This window comes from Grammomys surdaster, unplaced genomic scaffold, assembly GCF_004785775.1.
Source record: "Grammomys surdaster isolate TR1022 unplaced genomic scaffold, NIH_TR_1.0 61, whole genome shotgun sequence".
Lineage (NCBI taxonomy): Eukaryota > Metazoa > Chordata > Mammalia > Rodentia > Muridae > Grammomys > Grammomys surdaster.
In genome coordinates, this window is record NW_021604563.1 from 16,039,854 (window position 1) to 16,054,954 (window position 15,101).

Sequence of the window (15,101 nt, forward strand, 5' to 3'; positions counted from 1 at the left end):
TTACCTGTGGGATAGCAATATATTGTGTATCAGATTTGGAAAAGTTCATCTACCTAATTTAAGAGTTTCAATAATAAAAAGGCACTGTGTCGAATACCTTTCATCTAACTATTGAAATGTTCAGTTGGTTTTTGTTTTTCGTTCTGCTAATGTGGTGGTCTTGCTCATGGATTTTCATATGTTGAATCATCCATCAGATGAATCTGTTGATCATAATGACTTTTTTACTCATTCATTGGATTTGCTTTGCTTATATTTTGCTGAACATTCTCATATTTGTGTTAATCAGAGAGAGTGGTTTTTAATTTCCCTTACTTGTGGTGTCCTTGTCTGGTTTTTGAATCAGGGTAATACTGGCCTTATTATTAACTTAGTTAAGAAGTGCTCTTCTTTTTTGGGGTGGGGAGGACAGTTTGAGAATGAATGGTTTTAATTAATTTAAAATGTTTATAGAATTCTCTTTTCTTCTTAGTTAGTCCAGTTAAAGATTTATAAATTTTCTTGATCTTTTCAAAGAAACAACTTTTGGTTTTAATATTTTTCTGTGTTCCTTCTTTCCACTTTCATTGATTTGTGTTTAATTTTGGCATTTCTCCTGCCTCTTTTGGATTTAATCTACTCTTATTTTTCTAGTTTCCTAGAGGAGAATCTTAAGTGATGAGTTTTTGTTCTTTGTTCTTTTTTAAAAATATATGAATTCAACTTCATAAATTTTTTCTATAAACAATCTTGCTGCATGTGAAAAATTTTGGTAAATGGGTTTTTATTTAGTCTCAAATTTTATGTTGGTATTTTCTCATTAAGCTACATATTCCTAGGAAGTCTAATGGTTAAGATCTATGCATTTGAAGATTTTATGCTATAATTCTGCTAATGATTTGTATTTTAATCCTATTGTCATCTGGGAATTTTGTGATTCTGTTATTAATTTTAGAAAATTTGTACAGGGTCAAAGACAGAGCAGAAACTCGGAGAATGGCCAACCAATGACTGGTCCAACTTGAGACCCATACCATAGGCAAGAACAAATTCCTGATATTATTAGTGATACCCTGTTATGCTTGCAGACAGGAGCTTAGCTTAACTATTCTCTGAGAGGCTCCACACAGCACCTGACTGAAACAAGCAAAGGCCCACAGCCAAATATTAAAAGGCGCTTAGAAAGTCTTGTGGAAGAGTTGAGGGGAGGATTGAGGAACCTGGAGGAGATAGGGACTCAACAGGAAGACCAACAGTGTCACCTAACCTGGACTTCTGGGGATTTTCCAAGACTGAACCACCAACCAAAGAGCATACACAGGTTGGACCTAGGCCTCCCCATACATATGTAGCAGATGTGCAGCTTGGTCTTCATGTGGGTCCCCCAACAACTGGAGCAGGGACTGTCCCTGACTCTGTTGAAGGGGATGGGAATGGGGAGGGGCTGTATGTGGTGGGGAGGGACTGGGAGAGAAGGTGGCTGTGATCAGGATGTAAAGTGAATAAATAAATAAATTAATGGAAAAAATCACAAAAAATACGATATTCAAGATCATACTGCAAGCCAACAAGACTACCTTTCATAATTATAAAATTCTAAATAAAATATTAGCAAACCATATATTAAGAAAGAACATGAATAATTTTGTGGACTGGGATACCACATTCTTTATTTCTGTTTTCAGCTTCATTCACTCACATGCAAAATTCATAATTTCATTTTTTCTTTAAGTGTAGTAGAATTTCCCTGTGTAGACATACTACATTTTGATAATTGATTCATCACTTGATGGTTACTACAGATGATTCTATTTCTAGCTATTATGAATAGATCAACAATAAACATGACTCTCTTAGTATCTCTGTAGTGCAATATAAATTTCTTTGGGTATACCATGTATGGAAAATTGGTAGTGATAGTTCTATTTCTATCTTCAAAACGATTTCCATAGTGGCTATACCAGACTGCATATGAGAATTACAGATTTAAATGTGAAATTTTGTGGTTCAATCTATGGTCACTATAATGTCCAGATATACAGAAAGGAGTCACTTAAGGTACTGCTTCAAGGGAGTGAGATATAGTAGAATATAAGTATGATGAAATTAGTGAGAGGAAATACTATGAGTTGAAAGTTTTAAACATGGAAGGAGGGAGTGAATAGGGAAGATGAAGTGGTTGTAGAAGTTTTCTAAAATGAAAGCAGTACATAAAAAAACATAGGAAAATCTACGATCTTACAACCAAAGTTCAATAGCAATGTATATTTAAAATGACTAAGACGATACCCTGTGTGGTTGGAAAGATCTCCTCCTATAATTTATGGGTAATTTATAGAAAACTTTAATTCTGGATACACATGACCTTATAGGTTGCCCACCAGAAACGCCCTAGAGGCTCTCTGAACATTATGTGTTGTAGTCATTCCTCATGGTTGCTGAACAAAACAAAATGGAAAGTTTATGTTGCTTAGAATACTTCATAGCTTGTGTGCACAATGTTAAGAAATCAAGCTGGAATTTAGCTTGGATGAAAGCTTCTTTCTTCTAGCTAGCATTATGGTGTTAGAAAGTGCTATTCAGATTGCTGGTGAGAAAAGACATCAACAACCTTACCTTGCAGAGAACCCTATGAACTGCAGTACCAACCAGCCACAAAAAGCATGCCAATTTATATGCAATAGTAAGATAGCTTTTACGAGAATAGTTATCTGTGCTGTGATTGGATTTAATACTCATTCCCGAGATGGAACTGTATATCTAATACTGTAAATCCGCTCAAAAGAACATCATAAGGGAGAGCATAGGTCCCAAGTAAGAATGCAATTCTGTTGATTACGTAAATTGACATAGCATTAAGCTGTTCCCTAAATATATATGTTTGCCCGAACACCTCTCTATACTTTAATCAGAGAACACTTTCTTTCCAGTCAAATACAGTGAATAAAGCAAAATCCTTTGCAGAGCATTATGAGCATAAAAGAAAGTAGAAACATACAGATCATAAGTCACAAAACATTATCTCTTTGGTAGATATACCTAATAAGGAAATCTTAGTAAAATAGAAGTTTATAAGCTCAGTATTTTAGCTTAACATTTTTAATATTATAATAAAGAGCAAAACCCAAGTTTGATGTTTGAAAATAAAATAACGTATTTAACGGTTCAAAAATAATGTGAATGCCAAAACATATTTTTGCTGAATGAAAGAAATCAATGAAATCTTCAGCAGAAAAAGTGTTCATTAATTATTATATAATATAGTATAAATGTTATCTCTATATTCATCTATAGGTATGTTATAATTCTTATTAATGTGCCTGTGAGAAATTTTGTGGATATGCTAATTTAAAATATACATGAAGGCATCCTTCCCTTGCCTAAGAATCTCTGACAACAACTATAGCAGAAGCCCCTTACTCTACTGGAGGCTTTGTCAGTACTCAGAGCCCCAGAAAAGTTCCTGCCCACTGCCTGTCAACACAGCTCAGAGCTTGCTCAGCTGTCCGCAACAGCACAGTTTCCCCTCATCTTCATATCCCAGATAACAACTCTGGCAGAAGCCCCTTGAACTACCAAAGGACACTGAGGTACCCAGAACTCCAGGCCCTCAACTCCAGCAGAAGACAATATGCATTACTGGAGGCTTAACCAAGATCCAGAACCTCTGAGGCCATACTGGCACCCAGAACCCCAGAAGTCCTCTGTTCTATCAAAGGCCACAGTGGTACCTAGCACGGCAGAGGCCACACCAATACTCAGAATCCCAGAGGCCATGCCAGTTCTCAGAACTCTAGAACTCTAGAACCTTAAAGGCAATACTAGCATCCAAAGCTCCATAGGTCATGTAGGCCAGCAAAATCCCACCAGACACACTATTGAACCCAAGGAATCATCAGTAACCAAAACCACAGACCACTTAGGCCAGAAGTTCAAAGGAACAGAAGCATAGATTTAAAAAAAGAAAGAAAGAAAAACTTCATCAATCCATAAACTAAGAAATCAGAATGTTAAACTATAATTAGCCCAAACCCAGATGACTAATGACCAGTTTACAAATACAATTAACAAAAAGTAGGTCAATATGGCACAACCAGAGCCCAGTTATCTTATTTCAGCAAGATATTCAAGAAGACAACCTTAAAACCAATTTTGTGAAAACGTTAGAGGTTCTTAAAGAGGAAGTGAATAAATACCTTAAAGAAATTCAGGAAAATAGAAGGAAATGAATAAATACCTTAAAGAAAGCCAAGAAAAAAATCAACAAACGGGAAGTAAATGAATAAAACTGTCATTCAAGATCTAAAAATGGGAAATCTCATATGAAGAAAAAACCAAAAAGATCCAGGATACCTAAAACAATTCTGTAAAATAAAAGAATTTTGGAGTTATCACCACCGCTGATATCAATTTGTACTACAAAGCAAGAGTCATCAAAACTGCCTAGTATTGGTATAGCAAACAGTCAAGTAAATCAATGGAATCCAATTGAAGACATATGTCCATACATTTATGGACACCAGGTTTTGGTAAATAAGCCAAAATTATACAATGGGCAAAAGAAAGTAACTTCAAAATGATGCTGATCTAACTGGAAGACCACATGTAGAAGAATGCAAATAGAACCATATCTATTTCCCTACTCAAAATTCAAGCCCAAGTGGATAAAAGACCTCAACATAAAAACAGATACACTGAACCTGACAGTAAAGAAAGTAGAAACTATTCTAGAACTCATTTGTACAGGAGTACAGCTCCTGTACATTTGTACAGTTTCCTGAATAGTACAACAATGGCTCAGGCACTAAGATCAACAATCAATAAATGGGACCTCCTGAAACGGAAAAGCTTCTATAAAGTAAATAATATTTTCAACAGGAAAAAAATGTCAGCCTAAAGAATGAGAAAATATTTTCACCATACTAAATTTTACCTAGGGCTAGTTTCCTTTTTTAAATTGGATATTGTATTTATTTACAATACAGATGTCATCTTCTTTCCCCATTTCCCCTCCCTAGAACTCCTATCCCATCCCCCCTCCTCCTTTATGCTTTTAAATCATTTTGATTACATGTATGTATTAAGGTCAGTTCTAGGTTGAGAGTCTAGCAATACAATAAATGCAAATAGTCAAGGAACAAACAATACAATAAACACAAATAGTCAAAGTAAAAACAAAGCATTAAACCCAATTCTGTGAACACTCCCATGGTCACTGTTTCTAAGGGCTTATCAGGATCACCAACGTATCTGAGCCTACTTCCCTGTCCTAGCCAAATGTCATTTTCATATCTGAAGCCTACTTCCTTGTTCTAGCCTAAAATTTAGATTCCTGTCTGAAATTACTTATTTGTTCTAGCCTAAGATTTAGATTCCTACCTGAAATTACTTCTTTATTCTAGCCTAATGTGATTCCTCCCTGAAGCCTACTTCCTTGTCCTTGGTTAATGTCATATTCCTGCCAAGCAGCCCATTTACTTGTCCTTGGCCCATGTCAGATTCTTGCCAAACAGCCCCAAAGATGCTCCGCCTCTCCCCCTTTTTTATTTCATGAACAAGACTGAGCCTCTCTTAGGTCATTCTGACAAAAATGCCTTCCTCACCCATCATGGAATATGCATTATCCAAAGCAATGCACTTCTGTCTTAAGTTGGTAAGGCTCTGTGAAGAATCTTACACATCCTTGGCTTGCCGGACTGTTAATTAAATAACTCTATCTGGTGGTCCATTTTCAGGTTCAAGCCATATACTTGGCTGCCAACATGTTGATAGTGTTGAAGAAAAGCTTTAACACAATGGGCAGGAATGAAAGTATTCTCAGGACAAAAAGGGCTAGCATGATCAAGCTATATATCCCATTCTTGAACCTTGATTATTTCCTGCTATCTACTCCTCTTGGGTGCATTTGCTTCTTTTTGTTCTAGAGCTTTCAAGTGTGCTATTAAGCTCCTAGTGTGTGCTCTCCAGAGTTTCTTTTTGTAGGCACTTAGAGCTATGAGTTTTCCTCTTAGCACTGCTTTCATTGTGTCCTACAAGTTTTGGTATGATGTGTTCTTATTTTCATTAAATTCTAAAAAGTCTTTAATTTTTTTATTTCTCCCCTAACCTAGCTATCACTGAGTAGAGCATTGTTCAATTTCCACGTGCTTATGGACTTTCCATTGATTTTATCATTATTGAAGACCAGCCTTAGCCTGTGGTGATCTGATAGGATGCATGGGATTATTTCAATTTTCTTGTATCTGTTGAGACTTGTTTTGTGACCAATTATATGGTCAGTTTTGGAGAAGGTAACATGAGGTGCTAAGAAGAATGTATATTCTGTTGTTTTGGGATGAAATGTTCTATAAATATCTGATGAAAATCCATTTGGTTTGTAACTTCTCTCATTTTACTGTGTCTCTGTTTAGTTTCTGTTTCCATGATCTGTCCATTGATGAGAGTGGGATGTTGAAGCCTCCCACTATTATTATGTGAAATGCAACGTGTGCCTTGAGCTTTAGTAAAGTTTCTTTTATGAATGTGGGTGCCCCTGCATTTTGTGCATAGATGTTCAGAATTGAAATTTCACCTTGATTGATTCTTCCTAATATCTAAAATATACAAAATACTCAAGAAACTAGACATCAACAAACAAGTAATCCAATTAAAAATTGATGCTGAGATCTAAGCAGAGAATTCTCAACAATGTAGTCTCAAATGGTGAAAAAATACATAAAGAAATGTTCAACATACTTAGCCATAAGGTAAATACCAATCAAAATTATTCTGAGATTCCAACTTATACTGGTCAAAATGGCTAAGATCAAAACCACAAGTGACAGCTCATGTTGTTGGGTATATGTAGCAAAGAGAACACTCCTCCATGTTTTTAAGAGTACAAATTTGTACACTCACTTTGGAAATCAATGTGATGGTTTCTCAGAAAACTGAGAATCAACCTACCTCAATACCCAGCTATACCAGTCCAGGGCATGTACTCAAAGAATGCTCTATCGACTACAAGGACACTTGTTCACCTATGTTCATAATATCCAGAAACTGGAAATAACCTAGATATCCCTCCACTAAGCAGTGGATAAACAGAATATGATATATTTACATAATGTAGTATTATTCAGCTGTTTAAAAAAGAAGGGGAGAGAGAGACAGAGACAGAGACAGAGACAGAGAGACAGAGACAGAGAGAATCATGAAATTTGCATGCAAGTATGTACCACTAGAAAAAACAACAACCTAGATAAGGTAACTCAAACCAAAGCAGACAAATATGGCTTGTACTCACTTATAAGTCAATATTAGCTGTAAATTTAATCACTCTAAAATCCACAGACCCAGAGAGACTAAGTAACAAGGAAGGTTCAAGGGGGAATGCATAAATCTCCCTGGTAAGGAGAAATAAAATAGTTTAGGTATACTGGGGGCATGTGGGAATGGGAATAGAATGGATCAGATAGGTTAGGGGGAAGGAGAGAGTATTGGAAGAGACAACTAGAATAGAATCGCAATTCGGGGTAAGGTAGAAACCTAGTTCTATGAATTGCCCAGACATCTACCACAATGACACTAGCTGAGATTCCTAGTAGTGGGGCATATGGAGTCTGAATGGCCATTTCCTATAACCATATATCACTTCCAGTGGAGTGACTGGAATACCAACTCAGAAATGAAACCTATAATTTGTCCTACCTGCAAGGTATGATGGGGTAAAGGTGACACAGAAACTGTGGGAGTGGCCAACCAATGATTGGCCCAGCCTCAGACTAATGCCATGAGAAGAAACTCAGTCCTGACACTGCCTGGGGGGCCAGCTACCAGTGACTGTAGATCCCAGAGACCTAGGATGGAACCAAACATACCTGGACAAAAATAAGTCAATAAAATGATTCCTCATGATACTCTGCTATACATGTAGACAGGAGCTGGGCACAATCAACATCAGAGAAGCTTATCTAACAACTTATAGAAACAGATGAATAGACCCACAGCCAAACAATTTGATTGAGCCTGGGGAATCCTGTTGAAGAGGGGAAGGAAGGATTGTAGGAATAGATGGGTCAAGGACACCACAAGAAAAACCATAGAATCAAGTAGCCTGAGCTATTAGGGGCTCACAAAGATTGAACAGATAATCAGACAGCCTCACTGGGTCTGACGTGACCCTGTTATATATTTTTTGGTTGGGTGGTTTTGTGTTCTTGTGTGATGCTTCACAGTTGAAATGGGGCTACCTGACTCTTTCGCCTGATTTTGAGACCTCTTTTTATCCTACTGTGTTCCCTTGCCCAGCCTTAATATGAGGCAAGATGCCTAATCTTACTGCAATGCCATGTTTGATTGATATCCATGGGAGGCCTGCCCTTTTCTGAAGGTAAATTGGGAAAGAGTAGATTGGTGATGAGGGAATATTGGGAGGATAAACTGAGAGGAGCAGGGGAATGAAAAATTATAGTTGAGATGGAACAAATGAGAACAAATAAAAAATAATATATTTAAAATTTACAATGTCCAAAATATTCACAAGAACATTTTTTTCCCATTAATTTAAAGCTTTAATCTTAAGCTATGCACTCCCCTATTCCCCTTACCCAGAATAATCTATATATGTTTTGACAATCATTTACTGAAAGCAGTCAAATGTTAGAAGCAACTATATACAACAAATATCCACCATAATTACTGCAAGTAACATGTGGATATAGCTTATTAACATATGCTTTCAGTACTAAGGGCTTTTGGGTCAGTAAAATTAGTTTTTTACTTGTAAATCTCTGGTACAATGATCTCTGTAAAGTATCAATTGCCCCTTGCCCATACCATGTTTTTTATACTACTCATTCATTTCCCCACTATTTCTACATGTGACTAGCATTATTATTGATGTGTTATGAGAATGTTGTTGTACAGCATAGAACCCTAAACAGTTTTCTTTTCCCTTCATGTTCAGTAATTTAAGTAACTTGAAAAATTTTTATGATATCACCACCAAAATGTCTTCATGAACAGTGAACTTTAAAACATATTACACACATATGACCAAATATAAGTAGACCAAATAGAGTGAACATTACTGCATATTGCCAACTCTTCCAACAGTTTAAGAATACATCAAAGCATTAATAATGTGAAGAAAAATTGTTCAAAATTATTTTTAAATTAAAAACTCTCCTGTTTTTCTTTAATGGGGGGGTCTTAGAGATGAAATACAATTAGGTCACAACAAGAAGTACCATGTGACACAATGTTTTAATACACAATTGACTTGGTTAATTTATTTGTCAAAGTCTATAGAAAAATCAAAACCCAATTTCAATGACTAGTCAGTTTAGTGAAAACATTTAATTCAAATATAAACTGTCATTTGGTGAGTCATTTTGAATACAGGCTGAAAGACGTCAGTGTAAAAAATCCCAGTACACATAAGCTTTACATGCTCACATATCAAAGTCCAATGCAAAGTTCAAATGACTATTTAAGACATGTATTATAGTTTTGCAAAGTGCAGAAATCATTAGGCTATATGAAAAATAGCAGCATTTCTTCATTTTCAGAATTTTGTTAATAATGGCAATGTTGGCATTTTATAGTTTGCAAAGATATAAATCATCTTTAAAATTATGATGATATTATTCAAAGCAGATGTGAAAGCATATGTTTGCTCCAGTTGTATAAACTGCTTATTTGTCATATTTAATAAATGTTGAGGCTTACACTGTAACTTGCTGCCTTTCAGTAAGTGAAGTCTAGTTGAAAAAATACATTTTTGCCTTACTATCACAAAAAGAATGGGTAGCAGGTGAAATGAAGTCATTTTTTAAAAGAAACCTTTCCATTATAAGTTAGATGTATTTTAACATGTTTGCTACTATCTATCAGTATACGGCCAAACTATTTGAGTGAAATGAGCTTACTGCACCATTACAAAGCAATAAATACAATCAATTGTGCTTTATCAAAATAAGTTAATGTGCCTATATCCTCATGTGCCAGCAGTGTTCAAAAAGGTCTGATTTGGGTTTTAAAAATTGGTCTCAGAAAAAAGTTGTTGGATTAGGAATGAAGTTTCATTTTTAACAGGGATTTCACTGCCTGCTTAAGAGTTTAAGCACTGGAATATACCGAACCAGACTTGTTCCATTCTGACAACTATTCTGTAATCAATCATTTGCATGGCGCAGTCCCAGAGGGTATGGTCTTTCAGTATCTGGCTAAGGAAATACTAAACATGTGGCAAGGAAACCAACCATGGATCACTGAAATTAAAATCATATATTTTTCCAAATTACAGCTAAAATGCTCATCTAGGTAATAATGAAGCAACTTCAGCTTCCAGAAGTAAGAGACAATTCTCCGTTAACACTTCATCACACTGAAACTTGTATTCTGAATAATGTAAACATTTTAATAAAAGTATAAAATGTATTCTTAATGTCATATATAAAGTAAAAACAAATCTTTAGTGAATATGTGTGTGTGTGTGTGTGTATTGTGTGTGTATTTGAGCTACTATACAATGCAGTGTAGCAGTAATAATGCACAGCTTATAACAAAATATCCTCCTTTATTTTATGTCTTAGCTTTCAGATCAGGAGTGAATCACTTGAAATTCCTTTACTCCCTATAGTCTACAAATATGTATTTGAAGATATATGCTTCAGCAAATAATAAGTGAGGTTGAGGCCATTTTTATCTGTATCAAAGTGTTCAATGGGTTTCTTGGTACGATTTCATTTGAAATGCCCAAATTAGCATATGCCTTTAAAAGGTATGGGTTACATAAAAGAGCAGCCTTTGCCATCATAACAACTCAGATTTTGTGAATGTAAAATTTAAATAATGAGTCATATAACTATATTTTAAAATTTTTACATATGATACATATATAAACATATATAATAATAAATCCTGAGAAGGCATACTGAAAATACATAGAGTGAAACTTAACTATATGTATTAACAAATTTAAGGTTGGTTACAAATCTACAACATCAAATAAAAATCTGTACAAAGTATTTTCACAATCAAAAGAATTTATCCAAAGCCAGCATTAATCTACTCTTGACTTGGATAAACACTAATAAGATATACACTACTGAAGTACTGAGTGAGTGTCTGCTCTTCATATACATATAAAATCAGCCAAAATCATTTTACCTTTATTATCCCTTTGGAATTTTTTTACGCTTTGTCCATTATCTTGGTCAACAATAATTTCTTCTCTATTGTTGGGCATCATAACTAAAAATGAAAAAGGGAACTGGGTATAGTTTCATGCAAAATACCCAAAGAAATGCATAAAAGTACATAAATGTCTAATAAACTCCAACAACTTATACTTATTTTACATACTTCTGTTACATAAGAAAGATAGCCAAAATCAGGAAAATCACTAAGATGACAAATCATGCAAATTTTAAAGCATTCACATTTAGTACTAACAATAGATTTAATATATACTATTTAAATCGTATATTTCTTCTTTAACAATTATTATTCAAATTAGCTTTAGCCTTATAACTAGTAGACCCAAAATATTTCAAAAAAGAATTTATCAGTTAGTCATTCATGAGATTAAAATAATTTTGCCTTTAACTTACTGTGGAAACTTTCCTAAATATATACAAAACTCAGAGTAGAATATAATTTTCTGACACTGTGAGTCTTTACAAAACATTTACACTTATAGAAAAACATACTAATTTGCAATTTCATCTTATTCTCTGCAGTTATATTTTATTTAAAGATTACAGGTCCATAAATAAGATACTGTAATTTTATAGCTAAAACCTATTACACTTTGTATTCAACTGTAAATACCATTTCTATCATAGTTGGGCAGTTGTGAAATGTGCATATAGTAAAAGTCATTGTCTGTGGAACTGCATATGTGCTATTTGTCAATAATTTTCCAAGATATTCCATTTTGTATGAAATATTTTATTTTACTTTGAAATATATTATCCATTCTCCTATTCCACAACATTTGGTAAGTATATTTCTCTATACATTCAAATTTCATCCATGATTCAATAATTGATTTTCTCTCCTGCATAGATAGATTATATAGAAATAAATAATTACACATTTTCTTTCATTAACCCAATAAAAAAATATCCCAACAGAATAATATATGCTTTATTTAGTTTTTTGATTTATTAAGTTTATTCAGTGATAGCTTCTTGTCTTGTTCAGATTTCCTATAATCATTTGTACTTAAGTTTGTAACAACTAGGTAGTCCCTGTTCATAAACTAAAGGAAAGGTTGTTCTTTCCTCTTTCTGGGAATTAAAACTTGGTCGCTAAAGAACAGAATCCTCAAGCTGTTGTTCATCATGTCTTTAACCTCACTCTACATCAGGAACTCCCAAGGAGATATTGAAAAGCAAAGCATGTTGGTACTTGAATTATGTTCTACATCAAGTGAATTAAACTCACAATGCATTCAAAAGATTCCAAAAGTTATTATAATGTATGGCATTGTTTAAGAATCACTGAGCTATGTATAAAACTGGGAACACAGACAATATATAATGCTGATAGATAAAAGTGGATAAAATTGCACGAAGAAGAAATTATCTCTATTTTTCCATAGCACAAATATAAAACAGAGTACAGATCCTAATCTCCTGAATTCCTCTTCTCTTTCAACATCCAATTATTTTAAAGAGCCTAAAATAAGCACCACTATGAGCTTTGAAAACCTAAAGCATATAGAATATTTCTGGAGATAGATTGCTGGCAAAAAAAAACAGAAATAATTTTTCTAACAGAAGATATATACATAGGATACTGAATTGTGTAAAAATAGAAGAGTTACAAACATTTTACCGCGTAAAAATAACCCATAATTATTTTATACTGAGAATTTATTTAGCTGAGCATTTCTGACAATTTCTCTATAGATGAGTAAGATCATAGAAAAAGAAATGATAAGCAAAGTAAAAATAAAAACAGCAAAATTTATCTTCTCAAATTTTCTTAGCACTTTGACATTCTGAAATATTTTTTTCCACATACAGTCAGGGTTACATCTCACAATATTTCAATGCAACAGGCATGAAAGTAAATATTTCCATATTATAGACAATAAAATTAATGATGGTTAAATGATTTACCAAAAATTTTAAAGATAACTACAGTAAAAATCATATAGACAAATTCAGGTGTCGTACAGGCCCTATTACAATTTCTAAGAGGTAAATCTTGTTGAGACAAAAATGTAGAGAAATGCATTTTCAAACATTGTGGCATAGTGTATGTTGATTGGCTTTCTAATTAGCTTTAACTGACTAATTCTCTAAAGTATATATTATATCAAATATCCCAGAGATGTTGTGCATATTATATCTATAGTGTCTAATAGTAAATGGTACATACCAACACATTCATCCAAGTCATATAATGTACCAATAAGTATCTCATGTTACCAGTCCCAAGAGATTAAGAAATACAGTAAAGAAAGGCCTCAGTGGGTATGAAAAGTTTAACACTTTCTACTGTTTCCTGTATTGCTTCACAAACCATGATTACTTCAAAAGACATTTATATTAAAGAAATGCCAGCTCTTCCAGGATCTTCTTCCTGTATTAGTTGAGTAATATGGAATTTCCTAAAAGACTATCTTCCAATTATTTGCTTTAGGGTAATCACTCACCCACTCTCTCTGAATGATGATCCATCTGTGAGGGAGAGCTGGGCACACTGCTGCTTGGGTGGGAGGAGCTCTGGCTCCCAGGACGATGACTCTCTTCCAGAGAGGGAGCAGGAGAAGGACTCTCTGGAATCCGTTCCTGACACAAAATGAAACAGAAAATGATTCACATGTGTGCTGAAATTTTCATGAACGTTTTAGCAATAGCATTGGAAATATTCGCCTAGGACTTACCCTTAAAGTATACACAGCAAACTATGTGAACATGAACATTTAAAGATAACTTTGAAGAAATACGTGGTATTCCATTACAATTAAATAATAGAAGTTTGCATATGGCTAAAATGAAGTCAAGTTAAGTTTCCTTTCTTAAAATTGCATAAGTGGAAGCACAGAGAGATACCTTAGTTGGTCAAGTTCTGTGTATATGCATAAGATCTTAGTTCAGATTCAATCTCCTCATAAAAGAAGTGGCTGTGTCACCATGCAACTATAACCCCAGCACTGAGAGGGGCAGCTACAAGAGCATCTCCAGACATCACTGACCAGCTAGGCTGGCTAAAACACTGAGCACTAGGTTCAATTAGAGACTCTGACTCAAAACAACAAAAGGTGGAGAGCAGCAGTTGAGAAAGATATACAATGTTAACAATTGGTCTTGAAATGGGTACATGTACCAGAGAAAGACAGAGAGACAGAAGTCATGAATGATTATAAATTTGTTGTGGAGAAATGGTTATTGATATCACAAATGTCTAGACTGATCAAAATCCATGCAGAGTCTTAAGAGGAACATTATGTAATTAAGGAAGATTTACAAATACAGATCCATAGAGCCCTGTAAAGCATGTCAAATATTATATTTCTTAGATAGGCAGTTCTTCTGAACCCAGGAATATTTCGAAACAATATGCTTTAAGGTATCAGAATTTATAACAGACATATGCTGATTTCTACCAGCAAAATCTTTTGAAAAATGATAGAATGCAATACTGTATTATACAAACTGACAAGTCAATGCAGGTGATCTTAGCCGAGATGCCTATCAGTGGAGACATGGAACCTGAAGAGGCCACCTCCTATAGCCAGGTATAAAATCTATTAAAGACTGAAGTTATTCAATATCTTTTTGAATTTTATACTTAAAAATTAATCTGAATATTAAGTTAACGTGATCAATATAAAAACTAATTTTTAGTGTTAATACACATGTAGAAGAAATATGATCCACCAATATAAATGCAGAGATAGTGAATGTTGTATAAAGTATTTACTTCATCTATAATAAATTCCTTGCACTCAATGCTCCATCTAATTTTCTGTAATTACATCATCAAAAATCCAATCCTCACAATGTTAGGAATTAATTTATCAAGTGTGAGTTTGTATATTTTCATATTGATGTTGCATGATGACCTCAAAATTTGTAAAGCATCTAAAGAAAATTGTAATTTAAAATAATAAAATGATA

The 15,101-nt window shown here is 34.2% G+C and overlaps 1 protein-coding gene across 3 annotated transcripts in view; it reads right to left on the reverse strand.

Annotated features, from left to right (window-relative positions):
* Dach2 (dachshund family transcription factor 2) overlaps nucleotides 1-15,101 on the reverse strand; it is a 475,334-nt gene that overhangs the window by 70,424 nt on the left and 389,809 nt on the right. For 2 of the 3 annotated variants that reach the window (XM_028783227.1, XM_028783156.1), the window contains one exon: nucleotides 13,634-13,769. In XM_028783227.1, the coding sequence (XP_028639060.1) occupies nucleotides 13,634-13,769 (136 nt within the window). Of the gene's footprint in view, nucleotides 1-11,133; nucleotides 11,218-13,633; nucleotides 13,770-15,101 lie in introns of all 3 variants that reach the window. The other variant, XM_028783113.1, reaches the window with a different exon arrangement.